Source organism: Melozone crissalis, unplaced genomic scaffold, assembly GCF_028551555.1.
Source record: "Melozone crissalis strain CALT ecotype California unplaced genomic scaffold, PUWL_Pcris_2 ptg000023l_1, whole genome shotgun sequence".
NCBI lineage: Eukaryota > Metazoa > Chordata > Aves > Passeriformes > Passerellidae > Melozone > Melozone crissalis.
This window is the reverse complement of record NW_026535801.1, coordinates 18917418-18932195: the sequence shown is the minus strand read 5'-3', so window position 1 is coordinate 18932195 and position 14778 is coordinate 18917418. Positions and strand designations below refer to the sequence as shown.

The 14778-nt window shown below is 36.9% G+C and overlaps 1 protein-coding gene across 7 annotated transcripts in view; it reads left to right on the top strand.

Annotated features, from left to right (window-relative positions):
- OSBPL6 (oxysterol binding protein like 6) overlaps window positions 1-12790 on the top strand; it is a 91192-nt gene extending 78402 nt beyond the window's left edge. For all 7 annotated transcript variants that reach the window (XM_054278066.1, XM_054278071.1, XM_054278072.1 and 4 more), the window contains 8 exons: window positions 1938-2075; window positions 2401-2464; window positions 3061-3139; window positions 4416-4560; window positions 5671-5815; window positions 6724-6850; window positions 7387-7509; window positions 8430-12790. In XM_054278066.1, coding sequence (XP_054134041.1) covers window positions 1938-2075; window positions 2401-2464; window positions 3061-3139; window positions 4416-4560; window positions 5671-5815; window positions 6724-6850; window positions 7387-7509; window positions 8430-8538 — 930 coding nt within the window. In that variant the 3' untranslated portion in view covers window positions 8539-12790. The remainder of the gene's footprint in view (window positions 1-1937; window positions 2076-2400; window positions 2465-3060; window positions 3140-4415; window positions 4561-5670; window positions 5816-6723; window positions 6851-7386; window positions 7510-8429) is intronic.
- Window positions 12791-14778: the final 1988 nt, after the last annotated feature.

Below are 14778 nucleotides of genomic sequence, written 5' to 3'. Positions count from 1 at the left end.
ATAGGTGTGAATAAGATGTCCTCCCAGGCAATTTCTGAGAGAGAAGTTTAAAAACACCAGAACAAAATTTGCCTGGGTAGCCTGACTTCAGCCCACTTGTAAATCTGGCAGCCAGCAGCCTGTGCTCAGCTTTCAGGGTGCTTTGATCTGCCATGTCTCCTTTTCCTCAGGAGATACAGGGAAAGACTGTAAGGGAAAGTTAGCAGTGTTGTTGCTGGAGATGTCTGCTGTTTCTTGCTGTGTTTTGGCAGCACTGTGGATAACTGGGAGGAGAGAGGTTGCCTTTGGCTGTCACACAATCACACACAAGTCTCTTTACTACTTTGTTCACAAGGCCTGCAGGAGAGTGAGGAGTCCTAAACACTGAAGAAATTGAAGCTATCTTGAGAAAGGGAGTTGAATTATTCATCCTCACATTCTGTTTTCCTACATAGTGGACCTCTTCCAACTCAGATCATTCTGTGATTCTGTCCCTCGCAAGAGGAGGGAGATTGTGTAAGGAGTAATGAGTAAAGCAGACTGATTGCTGCCTTTGTTGAAAAGTTTGGAAGGTCAGTATTGAAGTAGTAGGGAGAATTCAAGAAGGAGAAGCCATGGTGCAACTGAAAGCTTCCTTGGAAATGTGGATTCAATCCCCTTCTCTGCTACAGATGTCTACTGCAGTACTTAGGAGTAGAAGCCAAATCTTTAAACAGCAGCCATAAAAACGCAAACTGCACATCTGACCTGAAGCCTATGGGACTGCTTGGAAAAGAGCTGAATACCCAATGCTTGTGGCAGGAATGCTGTGACTATGCTACTGCTTGTTCACTGTTCTCTGAAAGAACAGGACTTGGCTATCTTCAATAAGCATCCAAAAGTAGTGGAAACCTTTTTTTTCCACACTGCTCTCTATATCGCAAGGATAGTAAATCTGTTAACTCTGCAGTTAACTCTTCAGAGTTAACAGAGTTAACTTATAGTTAACTATAGTTACATAGTTAACTTATGGTCTTATAGTAAATTGCAAAGGAAGTTGAAATTAATCTGAAAACAGTTTTAGAGGAATGAAGGTTTTTACTGTTGAAGAAAAGCCTGTGAAAACAGTGTTAATTTTGTTGATGCTGCATTTCTGAATAATACAACGTGAAAAGAGAATGGAGCACCGATTACACAGTTGGACAAAAACAAAGCACATAAAACCTCAAATGAGGGTTGTGTCCTCATTAGCAGGAGGAGAGGGGCACCTGGTTAAGATTTGCCCTATTTGTAGCATATTGCCAATAGCTGACTCATTTTTGTGTTGTTTTCTGAAGTTTTGTTTGGACTTCTGACTGGCTGATGTGATTTTTTTTTTTGAACTCTGAAAATGAGACCTTGTAAACTAAATAATCATTGCATGCCACTTCACTTATTACTTCCAGTCAGGCCTGGCTTAGAGATTATTAAATTGTGGTTGGACATATAGACAAGGGGGCTGGCTGTTAAGGCTGCATATGTGTGGAAGATTTGGAGATAACTCTGGGCTAAGAACATGCTAAGTGGGAGCTGTTTATGTTTGGCACTAAATAAAATAGTTCCCATAGTAAAATGGCATGTGATATTGTAATCAGAATTTATTACATAATATTTATTCACAGGAAGCAGGACTAGATTTGGGTGTGTTTCAGGTCACTAATGTTAAGCCTGGTCAAAGGCAGAAAAACTGTGTCATGTGCAGGTTGTCATTTTAAGGGACTGTTAAAAGACTGACTGAGACCATGAAGAAAAATAAATTATATCAACAGAAGAAATAAAGTTTATACTGGTTCTGGCTGGGATGCATGGTGTCGCTTTCAGGCATGCTTCATTATTCCAGTTGTCACTCTGAGCAGAATGAGCTGTGTTGGTACCACACAGTGGTGGCACATACACAAGAGTGTCTGCCTGTTCTCATGTTCTGATCTGTATATTTACAGGTTCTCATAGCTGCCTTTGCAGCATCAGGCTATGCCTCTACGTACTTTAGAGCAGGAAGCAAGCCATTTAACCCAGTGCTTGGTGAAACTTATGAATGTATTAGAGAAGACAAAGGATTTCGATTTTTCTCAGAGCAGGTAAACCTTGTTTTTAGATAGACACTCCTGTATAGATTTATCTTTTTTGTTCTTCATTTTATATATAATCCCATTTTTCTTTCTACTTAGAATGGTTTGCTTTCTTAGAAGTAAATAAATATTGTTAATATGAGTGGACTTCATTAAGGGCTAGAAGGAATACATCTTTATAGTAATCACTAGGAACTGTTTTAAGTACAATCACTTAAGTTGTATCTGTTTTCATAGCAACATGAGCTATTTAGTATTTTCATATTGCAATAACAATTGTACTGTCTTAGGAATGAAAATTAAATGTTTTTGACTCAACCAAATTGTGTTTCAGGTTAGCCACCATCCTCCCATTTCGGCCTGTCACTGTGAATCGAAAAACTTTGTGTTTTGGCAAGGTATACTTTTTATATCAAAAGCATAACTCCTTTTTTATTGTCAAATGAAAACTTGTAAAAGCTGAGCTTTGCATTTGGAACTTACTCAGAATTTCTATACTTATTATTTTGAAGTGACATATTATAAACTGATGATCTGATTTATTTTACTCCAAATTCTCATTAAGAGTGAGCTAACATATTATAGCTTCCTCTGTCACTTGCAGCCAGTTTATACTCTCCCATTTAAAAGGTTTTTACCAATAAAATTACTATTTCTTACAAACACAAGCAGTTCTTTTTACAGTTGAAAAAATTACTCTTTCTTTCCTTGTACCTACTGGTGTATGCCTTTAATTTCTATTGAATGTTTGCCCAAGACATTTGACAATCATGCAGCACAGACACAATTCTTAATTAAACTTACATTTAATTTTTCTGACCTAATGTAATTTTCGAGTATTTTTTTCTTTAGTATTTTCATGGCAAATTCATACTATCTACTGCCCTGTTTTGAATTGGATAGTCCAGCACAGATGGTCTGGTGCCACACAGATCAGTGCAAGGGGGAGACCTTGGTCATTCCAGTTTTCTAAGTATTTCACTGTTATATTCAGATATCAGGTGGAAAAACAAATTCTGGGGGAAATCAATGGAAATTCTGCCTGTTGGAACCTTGAATGTGACTCTTCCAAAGTAAGCTACTCTCCTCTTGTTTTCAACCTTTGGTGCACTCCAGTCTGGGCTGCCTTGTGCATGGGTTGGGGTAAGCAGACATGATGTGGATTGTACTGGTGAGGGTTTGTGCCCAGCCTTAATCTTTCCTTAGTGTTCATCTGGGGCTACTGGAACGTTTTTGAGCCTGAAGATCCATTTTTGGTTTTGGAGGAAGAATATGCACTCTAGAAAGTGATGGAGGGAGATAGAAATGTTTTGGGAGAGGGAACCCATGTTTTATGTGTACAGCGTGATGAGCTGTTCAGAACAAGGCTGCAGTGCAGGACTGTCAGCAGCTGGTGTTGTCCTAAGGCTCTCAGTGTCTTGTTGTTCCCTCAGAACAACGAGATCATGAAAGGTCTTTTTTCAAAATGTGGATAAAGCGATGTATATTCTCCATAATTTGTATGGAGATTTTGGCAGAGTAGTGAGAAGCAGTAGCTTCACCACCAGTGAGATTAGTTGCAGCTTGTAAATCCTAAAATTATGCCAGGAGTGGGTACTTTAAACATGTCTTCTGGTTTTGTAGTGGTGTTCTTGCTCCTGTACATTGCAGCCAGCCTTTCTTTCTGCCTCTACCAATATATCATCACTTCACCTGTTTATCCATCTCATAAAATTGAAGGAAATGCACTCTGGAGCAGCTTTGTCTTCTGTCTTCATGCCTTCCCCTAAACTCTGAAGGAGAATGTGCTTTGCATAATATAATCCTCTGGTTTTATTCTCTTGTTTGATGTTAGAGATGCTCTGACTGGATAGTTGTTACAAAGGCGAAGGGAGGGATGATGTGCCAGTGTGCTCCTGGCTTTCTACTTCCTTTCCTTGATGTCCTGTCCAAATTTCCCACATTTGTAGTATGGTTTTCATATTTATTTTGTTCTGTTTGTGATTCAATTGCATTTTCTGCTTATAGTCTCAATTCAGCCGTATGTTGATCTTTGTGTCACTGTCCTGCCCCTATAGGAATTGTGGCCAAAGCACTTCATGCTCTGAGGACAGTGAACAGGCCATGCAGGGCTTCAGTGGCTCATAATGTGTTTATTTGTGGTTTATAGCACCTTTCTGTAGTTCTGGAGCTTAGGTGAGCTTCTCTAAGGAGGATTAGTGATGTAACCAGACACAGGACTTTGTCATCTGTGTGGGTGTTTTTGGGAAATGTGGTTTGTTTTTGCAATAAAGGAGGAATGTTTTACTTTTTTGTCAGCAATGTTCATGATGAATAGATATTACCAACTACTTCTTAATCTGTTCTTAGGTATGGAGATTACTATGTCTGGAACAAAGTCACAACTTGCATACATAATATTCTTAGTGGAAGGAGATGGATAGAGCACTATGGAGAGATAACTATCAGAAACACAAAAAGCAGTGTTTGTATTTGTAAACTCACTTTTGTCAAGGTAACATATGGATGTTAATATATATCTTATATTCATATAACTGTAATTTAAGGGTACATCAGGCTGTTTCTTCACTATTCCTGAAGTCCATATTCCACATTTTATCTTTTATTCCTTTTATCAATATTCATAAAATGTAAATTCTCAAATGAGAATGCTATGTCAATTAGTAAGACTCTGCTCCTCTGAACATTTGATGTCAGTGTGTTCCATTGCTGTAAAGCTGTGTGCTCTACTGTTGCTGTTTTTTGATTAAAAATTAAATGTCAACATTTTTTTATAGTAACACAATGAAAACACAAAGTCACTGTATGCTGCCATGCCATTTTGCTTCTCCTTCTACTAGAATTTTTCAGTCAATATTTTATCTCTTTACATTATGTATTGCTGCTTTGGTTCATAGTATTGTAATATCCAGGCAAGGATCATATATAAAAATAGAAGTTTATATAGCTATCTTACCAGCAAGTATTTTCCCTAAAAATAAATTTGTCTTCACATTGCAACAAAAGATACCGATACCATTTTAGTGTTAACAATGGGATGTTAACATAAATCTGAAATTTGTGTTTTGTTGGATAATCTGAGAATGGGCAACTGGCTCTTGGATGAAGGTGTAAGAACTAAATGTGTCTAAGAAAAGCAAAACAGAGATGAGAAACAGAAAGAAATAACATGTAATAATGTAATATCTTCCCTGCTGCATACAGTAGTGTTCAGCACGCATGAAAGGATTCCTATTCAAGTACAGGTATATTTAATACCTCCTTGAGTAGGAAGAGGAGCGTTAGATGGCTCTGACAGGCAAAAGGTCATTTTTGCAGAATTGTGTGGGATTTGTGATAATGACTGAGAATGTTATTCCCAGATGTGCAGTTAATTTAAATGCTTTTATGTCAAAACCACATTGCAAGTGTTTCTCAGTTAATAAATCAGTTAGTGTTAGGACCATATGATTTTCAAATTTTGGTATTCTTAGTTCCAGGTGAGCTGTTCCAACCCAGAATTTGGACAGTTGGCACCACAGCCAAGAGACATTCATTATGTGTATTGTTACAATGGGCTGTTGGAAAAGCAGTGTGAGCTAGTAATTCTTGGTTAAACTTGCAGGTGAACTACTGGAATTCCAATGTAAATGAGGTCCAGGGCGTTGTGATAGATCAAGAAGGGAAGGTGGTTCACCGCCTTTTTGGAAAGTGGCACGAAGGCCTCTACTGTGGGGTTGCACCTTCAGCCAAGTGCATATGGAGGCCAGGTAAGAAGCTTGTAAAAAAATTCTGGAAGGTGTGAAGCTGTTTCAGCCTACATTTTAAATACACAAAATAATACTAGAGAAGTTTAAATCCCTGGCTAGACAAACAGCAGTTTGCATGGGTTTATAATAATGGTAAATGGAAATGTTCTTACAGGGCATAATCTTTAGCATCTCAGTCTGACTCCTGGTCAGATGTTCTGGGACCTTGGGATCAACAGAAGAATAAAATAAGGAAAAAAATTTGGCATCTGTGGAGGCTTGTCTGCCTTTTGACAGAGAGCAGGGTAACTTTTTTGGATTCATCAAAGAAGGGGTTTATTGAGTTTTCAACTTCCTGCTTGCTTAGAGGCCTGAGGTTGAATTAGTCATCCTTTGCACCTGTATCTTTCATACATGCATTATCCAGGAATTATTGTTCTTATAATTTTGAATCCTACTTTGTATTTTTGGTATTTTGAACTGTACTTTGCACCTTACTCTCTTCCTGACTGTCTGGCTTGACTCTTTGTGGTGGTGAATCAGGCTGTGAGTGTGTGCTAAGTTCCAAAATGAACTCTAAAGATCAGTTAAGGTTAAGTTTTAGACAGACATTTGATAGACCCACTTTCTGGGGAGCAGGAAACTGTTTTTAATTTAAAAAGCTTGAAAACATTAATTTTTATTTAAAATGGGAGGAAGATCATAGAAGCTTTGAGTCTATTAACATGTAATTACAATCTCTGCAGGATAAGCAGTTGATACGCATATTTAGTGAATTTTGTTTCACTTACAGAATAGCTTTTGATGCTTTTTAACTGTAAGAGTAAAATATATTAACTATTTTTCTGTTAAAAGTGTATAAATAAAGGAATCTCTTGCATATTTAGAGTAATGGCTTAAAAGCTTTTTTCTTTGTCTTATGTGTTTAGGCTCCATGCCAACCAATTATGAGCGTTATTATGGCTTCACAAGGTTTGCTATTGAGCTCAATGAATTAGATCCTTTACTGAAAGATCTTCTCCCTGCAACAGATGCACGATTCAGGCCAGATCAAAGGCAAGAATGCTTATTTATACATTTAATATTTGGTGGGCTCAAGGCTGAGTTTGGCTGAGTCTTGAATTCTGTCTGTATCTTCACTGCAGTCTGAATTAAGCTGTGGAGGATTCTGCTAGTAGAGAAGATAGTATTGCACTCAAATTTATGCTTAACCCAGCTAAAGGGAAATTAGAAAGCTTCTTGTTGATGCTATAGAGCTGTAGTGCAACCTTGGGGCAGATTGCTCATGACAAACTGGAAAACAGGCTCTGAAATGCTGTGCAGTTCTGCTATGGATGGAATGAGCACTAATTCCCTCCAAATTCTCAGTTCATAGTCCTTCAGTGTGATATGCTGAAGCTGCTGAACAAAGCCTGTGCCTTAGGCTGTAGGTCAGGTGCACATAGCTGGGGAGTCTCATCTCAGGCTGGATCTGAAAGTACAACACTGACAACATGCTTGGCTTCTGCTTGTATTTTGTGATGATGGGAGCTGGAAAATCCCTTGGACTAGACAATGTGTGATTGCTATACAATCTACTGTTATTCCTACAGGCTTCTGGAGGAAGGAAATATAGAAGCAGCAGCATCTGAGAAACAAAGAATAGAGGAACTCCAGAGAGCTCGGAGGCGGTACATGGAAGAAAACGGCATTGAATATGTACCCAAGTTTTTTAAGTGAGTCTTTTCATTTGAGTAGTAAGTCTCTGTTTTCCAGCTTGTAACTGGATGGAGTACTACAAGAATTACCACCAACACAGACTGAGAATCATGAAAGTTTTAAGATAAGATATCTGACACCTGCTTCTCTGAAGCAATTTTTACACAGCAGTTAAGATTCATAATTGAATGATCATTTTCTCATAATGGGCCTCAGCTATATAAGCCTTCCTACTGAAGTGGAATTAGAAGTATAATATTAGGATCTAAGATTTAACTAGGGACATTTTAAAGTCATTGCCTAGACAAGTAATACCATATGACCTGAACAGCAACATCATACATATATATATATATATATATATATATATATATATACCTACAAGATGTTAATAAGTATAAATGTATATGTATACACTTAAAAAACATTCATTTTTGAATGAAAGTGGTTTTTGGCTGTTTTTTAGTTAAGCATTCTTCTGAAACAAGGAATAGTCATACCAAGTAGCCTCATGTCTAACATGGGGAATCAAAAGTGAAAAGACTGAATGTGTTTGATCCAGTTGTAGCAAAACATAAGCAAAATGCAGAGACAAAAAATAAATGGTTGAAGGCTTACATTCTGTAAGCTATATCTGTTGGATAATCCCTTTCACATATTCAGAATCTGTAGTGAGGAAAGGGGTTTTAGGTGGATCTAAGACCTGCTCTCACAGATCAAACAACAGATTTTCAGTCTCGGCCGTCTTCTCTGTCTTCTGCTTTTGATATAGGTAGAGACTGATTTTTGTTTTTTAATTTCTGATTGTTGTGTCCTTTAAAAGTATGAAATTTGATTTAATATTGGGTTAGATCAGAGAAGTGTGGATTTTGATTTTATATTGCATAAGAGCAATATTTTTTGTCTCTTTATCTCTTTTTGTTTTCCCTTTCTACAGAAAAGTAATTGACGCTAATCAAAGAGAAGCCTGGGTTACCAATGAAACCTACTGGGAACTGCGAAAGGATCCTGGCTTTAGTAAAGTAGACATTCCTGTACTCTGGTGAACTGAGAATGTAGACCTAGTAAACATATCACTCTGAAGAAAAAAAATAACTATGCACAATATGTTTCTTATAGCTAAGCGTGGTTTGTGGGTCTACGGAAAAACCATATCATATGCATTTATATTCATCTTTATAATGGACTTTTGGAAGTGCATTAGACCAGGCCCCTGACCACTTCTGGATCTTTCTAATTTTGCAGCAGCCATCAAAACTAAAAAAAAAAAAGAAAAAGAAAAAAAAGGAAACAGAAACCTTGTAAAGTTTCATACGCTGAAAATTCAGAAATAAAGAAGCAGATGAAGTATCCAAAGTCACTCGGAAGAGGTGGTAAGCGCAAAACTGCAACCGGTGCTTTAAACAGACATTAAGAGTAATACAATTTAAAGTAAAAAAAAAAAAAAAAAAAAAAAGAAAAATAGAAAAAAGTTCCATTTTGTTTCAACTATTTTTGTTAAAAACTCTTGGGTCACAACACTGTCATTTCTGGCTTCAGGTTAGTCCTTTGGTGTGATATGCTTGGACTGGCCTTTGTCAAAAAGATGCTTTTCTGGAAGCTGTTCCCATTCATATGCCATTGTTCATGCCTTAACAAAATATGAAGATGTACATTAAGTAATTTTAAAATATCTATGCTTAGGCTTGTGTGAAGGGCAGATTTTTAAAGCTCTAGAATTTTATCACAATATAAATACTGGAAGACCTGCATTATTTGAAATCAAAAGATAACCAAACATCTAACTGCATTTCAGAGGTATGAGACTTATTGTACATGCTTTAGCTTTGGGATGCTGACTGTATAATCAGACTGAAAAGAAACTGCTAGCTGGTTGAATTTGAATTTTGGTAAATGCATATGAGTTGCTAGTCAGAAAGTTCATATTCTGAATGACTGATGCTGAGATGCAGTCATCACATTTAGTACTGCCTGGACATAGATCTCTCAGTGAATCTCATTTTCCCCTAACTGTTTATACAATTAGAAATCCCTGAAGCTTTGCAACAGTGTTAAAAGCACAGAAGGATTTCATGTGAAGGTCTCTCCAGAAGCTGGATAGTACTGTAAATGCAACTGTTTTCTGCCACACGCTCTGTTTATTTTCCTGGCTCTGTTTTTTCCCCATCCACTTTTCTTATCTCAAATTATGTTGGAGAGTATGGCAGAGGCTCCCATGTGTTATAGCTAACAACTTCTACTTGTGTTGCCAAAACAGCTCTTGTGCAAAATATACTTTACATTTTTTCATAAAATGGTTCTATATTTTTTGATTTTAAAAAATCTCTTATGTGTTGCTAAGCCTCAGTTAATATAAGTGGGAGAAGACTTGGCACTTTCTATTTGAAAATCTCTGAAACAATAAACAGTAGGAGGGCAGATCTTAATAAAAGTGAAACCAGTAATTTATTAGATAAGAGCTACATTCCATATGGTATGATCTAGTCTTCCATTTGTGCATGTGTTACACATCCCACCACTGGTGATGGGTTAGATTTCATGAACAGATTCTATATTCCTTTCTGCACATACATGACATATGATTTTTCTATTTAAGATTCCAGTCCTGAGACCAAAAATAAAATTACGAGATAGGTATGTGATCTGCCAGCAGAGCTGCTTGAACAGTTGTCAGTGCATTACCACACATCCCCAGCTCTCAGTCTGCTTCTTCCTTTTTCCAAGTCAGGTCCCCATATAACTGAGATTACTTTGGTCATTTCAGATAAATTTAGACCTCCCTGTTGATGGTATAGCAAAGTAACTAGCAGGGCAACTAGCTGCTAATCAGTTCAAATTTCTTCACACACTTCTGTTGTCAGAAAGAACTATGAAAACCTACAGAAAATATTAAGTAGACTTTTTATGAATTGAGACTGCACATGAATTTTTAATAAAAATTTGGTATAAAAATCCCTATGTAGATTAATGGGATTTCTTCCAAAGAAAATTTTAAGTTATTCAAAGAATGTTATCTTTCTCTTTCCTAGTTGAACCTAGTCTGATTTATTCTTTAGTTCTGCAATTGTTATTATAAGAAAATTTATTATAAGAAAATTTTCATATATCAAAGTTGGTTTTTTGAATGATATTTGGTTAAGGTCATCCTGCTTGCTTTAACAATATTACATTAGGAATCAAATTGGCACATTGTGTGTAAAATAGCAATTAATTATTTATGTAGTTTTCTTTAAAGCCAACTCTATTAAACATTTGCCCATCCTTTGCTCCAGTCCTTGTGTGCAGTTCACCGTGATATGAGGAAGTATTATTTGTGTATGACTGCAAGCACGTCTGAGGGACAGAACTGCATGTCCTCAAATCTTTAATTTAAATACAGAAAGAAGGTCTTTAGTTTACAGCATTCTGGCAGTGCTCTGTGAATGCCATTATTTGCAATGCAAACTGAAACTTGGTGGACATTAAAAATGCTATCACTGAATTGTTTTTTACAATTGTTCATTTGACATTCATTGAAAGAAAAATAACGGTAACATTTCTAAATTCTAGAAAATCTGTGAAATGCTAAATCTTTCTATTGAAGGCACTTTCTAACCCAAGAGGATGTTAAATTAGTTACTTAGTAAGTAGAAAAGACACAAAATGATGCAACACAAGGTATTTGCAGTCTATATCAGAAATGAAAAAGTTTAAGCAGAAGTACCATGAAGCAGTTTCTCATAGTGCAGAATTCTCTGTAGTCTGTGTAAAATCTGTTACTGCATTTTTCCTCTAACATTGGCAGACATCATGGAATATTTTGTGCTGTTTCTAAGGTGAATAGATATGAGGGCTTCTATCCAAATTATAATTTTTAGTCAACCTGTGACATTTCCTAGCATTGACTGAGAGGGTATGGTGAGTTTTGCCCATCCCCTGCCCGTGTAGTGCAGAACTGAGTATCCCATGCTGCAAGGAGAGTGCACCACTGGCTGTTCTGCAGGCTGGCACTTTGTGTAAATGCTGTCTGGTTTTTGGCAGGGCTGCTGCTCAGACATCTCTTCCTGGCATGCAGGATTTTTGTGCTCCAGGAGCAGAACTTTTCATTTCTTTTGAACCTTGTGAAGTGTTTGCTGGCCCAGTCCTCAAGTTGAGCAGTGTCCTTCTAGCTGAAGCTTTGCCATCTGGCATGCCATGTCCTCCTCCTAATTTGCTGTCATCTGTGAACAGTTACCATGGATCACCGTGTCCTTGCACAGGTCACTGGTGAGATGTTGATTGTCATGGCCACAGACCTGACCCCTGCAGGGCTGTCCTCACTGCTGGCTGCCAGCAGGGCAGAAACCATTGTTCCCTTCCAGCCTGAGATTCAAGCAGCTGTCAGCCCCACTCACTCCATTCATCCAGGCAATATTTCCTTTTGGAAGGCATGAAAAACACTATCCAACTCAGTAGATTTAATTGCTATGTGCTTGGTAAATGTTGAAAATTAGTATATATCATTGACACATAAAACTTCTAATGCAATTTAAGAAGTTCTTTAGCTTCAAAGACATATGCTTTTCTCCTGTGTTTTCTCAAAACACTTATTTCTGTATAAAAATGAACAATACTTATGCTTTAGTTTCACAATAATGAGCTGTACTTTCTATTAATATTTTAAAAGTGTACCTTAACTTCTTCCTTGTTCTGGTACTTTGGATATGATAAGGTAATAGTAGCTATTTTCTTCAAATACAATGTCTTACAAAGATTTAAATAGCTTCATTCTCATTTTAGATTAGTGTTACCAAGATGGCAGAATTTTTGGCATTTTAGAAATTTTTATCTCACAGGAAAAGATGATTTGAGTTGATTTTCATGAAATATCACTGTGATTAAAAAGTCATCTAGGCACCCATTCTAATTTTAGACAGATGTAAGTTGCATGAAATAAACTTTTTTTGTATTTGGCTTTAAAAGTGCAATTTCCATTATAATAGTATTTTCATCATGCAAATAATGTTACCCTTTTTTTTTCTCCTTTTGAACTTCTGACTCTGAATAAGCCTGTATGGCACCTGTGGGGTTTGTGTGAGTAGCACATGCCAGGCATATGTCAAGTTCTGCACTATGTGAACATGGCACAGTGTTGGAAGATATTATCCTTAATTCCCTACTGAGCACTGTCAGTGCTTTATGGAAACAAACTACACAAAGCTTAAGACAAACTAGGAGGCAGCTCTGGGCACCTGTGAGCAGCTTGCATCTGGGCCATGTCCTCTGTTCTCCATGGAGGAAATGGGATTTTCTCACCTCCCACCAGTGGAGCCCAGCACAATTGCACTGAGATTCTCCTCAAAAATCAGAATTTTTAGGAAAGCCCTGGAGGAGAGGAGAGGTTCACTTGCAATTGCACAATAACCAAGAGGGCTGAACATATCCATTCTCTGTTTTGCAAAACTTGCTCTCACTAGTAAAGGGAATGTTTGTGTGCTCTCCTTGTTTTACTGGATTTTAGACATTTTCTCGTGCAACAATAAACAATAGCTATTTTACACGTGTTGGCAGCAGTTGTAATCTGAGGAATGAATGTTTGTAGATGCCATTAGTAGTAATGGAGCTGCATAATTAAAGCAAAGGAGATGTTTTCAGATTAAATCCATCTGGAAGTGTATTTGTACTCATATGCTAAAATGTTAGGAGGCGTTAAGCTAGAGAGTTTTGCCCACTTGGGGGAATAAGATTAATATTGACAAAAGTGTATCAGAAACACTGGAATGGCCTCACTGGTAACCTTGTGTAAGGCACAGACCCATGAGAAAGCTCAGGAAATTTGCTATGTCATAACCACTTACCTTGGCAGCTACTGGGGCTGGAAAACATGTCCTTGTTTTTTCTTTCTGTCTGTCATTAAGTAACAGTCATCAAAACTATGTAAAACGCAAATTTACACTTCAGTGCATGGATTGATATTTTCAAGGTGTATTTAGTATAAAAAGTAGTAAAATTTTCTATTTCAGCGTTCCTGGTTACTTTTATGGTAATTTGGATACCAGTCAGTATTTTTATGAAGAAAGCATGGGGTTTTTTTTCGTTTTCCTCTCTTTTTTTTTTTTTTTTTTGTTTTTTTAATGGAAGAATCTAGATTGTGTTAATAAAGGTATAATCATTTCTGGTGAGAGTATCTCCATAAGCTCCATCACAACAGTGACTGGCACCCAGGAGAATGCTGCAAATCTGAGTAAGGTCAGAGAAATTGCACATTTACAGCAATTTATCTTATTTTTGTATTATATATTGTAAGGAATCTACTTACAAAAGCAAACACGTTACTTACTTTTAAACTAGGGTATTTAAAACCTTTATTTATTTGCTTTAGTAGAAATGATATATTTCTTTCATTAAACTGAAAAGTATCTTTATAAAAGGATTTTTATACAGTTTCTTGCAAGTTTAAAAAGTAATATTGATGTACTTGTGTTTTATATACCAGCCTCCTACTTTGTCAAATTTTGTGGTATTATAAACTCGCCATCTCTAATTTAAAAAAAAAAAATTAACTTTCCTTGCAATCTTTGTTAAACCTCAGAAAAGAAAGGCAAGGGAGAGACAACAATGCAGAATGGTGAAACTTGTCACAGGAGCTTTGTCAGTGTGAGATGTAACAAAGGAGAAAGTTTTCTAACTTGTAGGAATTAAACTGTCAGCAGAGCTGCTGAATTTGTTTTAGGCTAGTTATCTTAATACCATTTTTATTTCCACTGATCCTTGACAGCATGAAAAAGGGAAGATTGGAGACATTTGCTCAGAATTAATGATGAAGGTGAAGGGAAGTTTTTACTCCTTTCATAAATAAAAAATTACTGTAGCCAGCATTTGGCTGAAGATGTCCTGGTAATTTGGACAAGAAAGAGAGTTACATACTCTGAATATATAATCAGCAGTGTGTAATATGTTCTTTATGACCTGTGAATAACTCATTGAAGTATGGTAAAGCTACTTATTGGTACTCCTGGAGCAATGACTCAGATGTCTCCTGTGAAACACTAAAATGTATTTTCATATTGACTGCTAGTTTTAGTAGTCTGCATTAGTAAAAGAGGATATATAATGTTGCTGGCCCCAAACATTAGGCATGCAGAATGGGAAGAGGTGAGGAAATTCCTTCAGAAACTCAGGAATGGGTAAATTCTCTGAGAATCAAAATGATGTTCTGCTCTGCAAGAGCAGAACACAATGGCAAATATTCAGCCAGAGCTGTTCTTCACTGAGCTACTTGCTTCTGGTACCAGTCAGTGTAGCTACACATGCAACCTCTTGTTCTG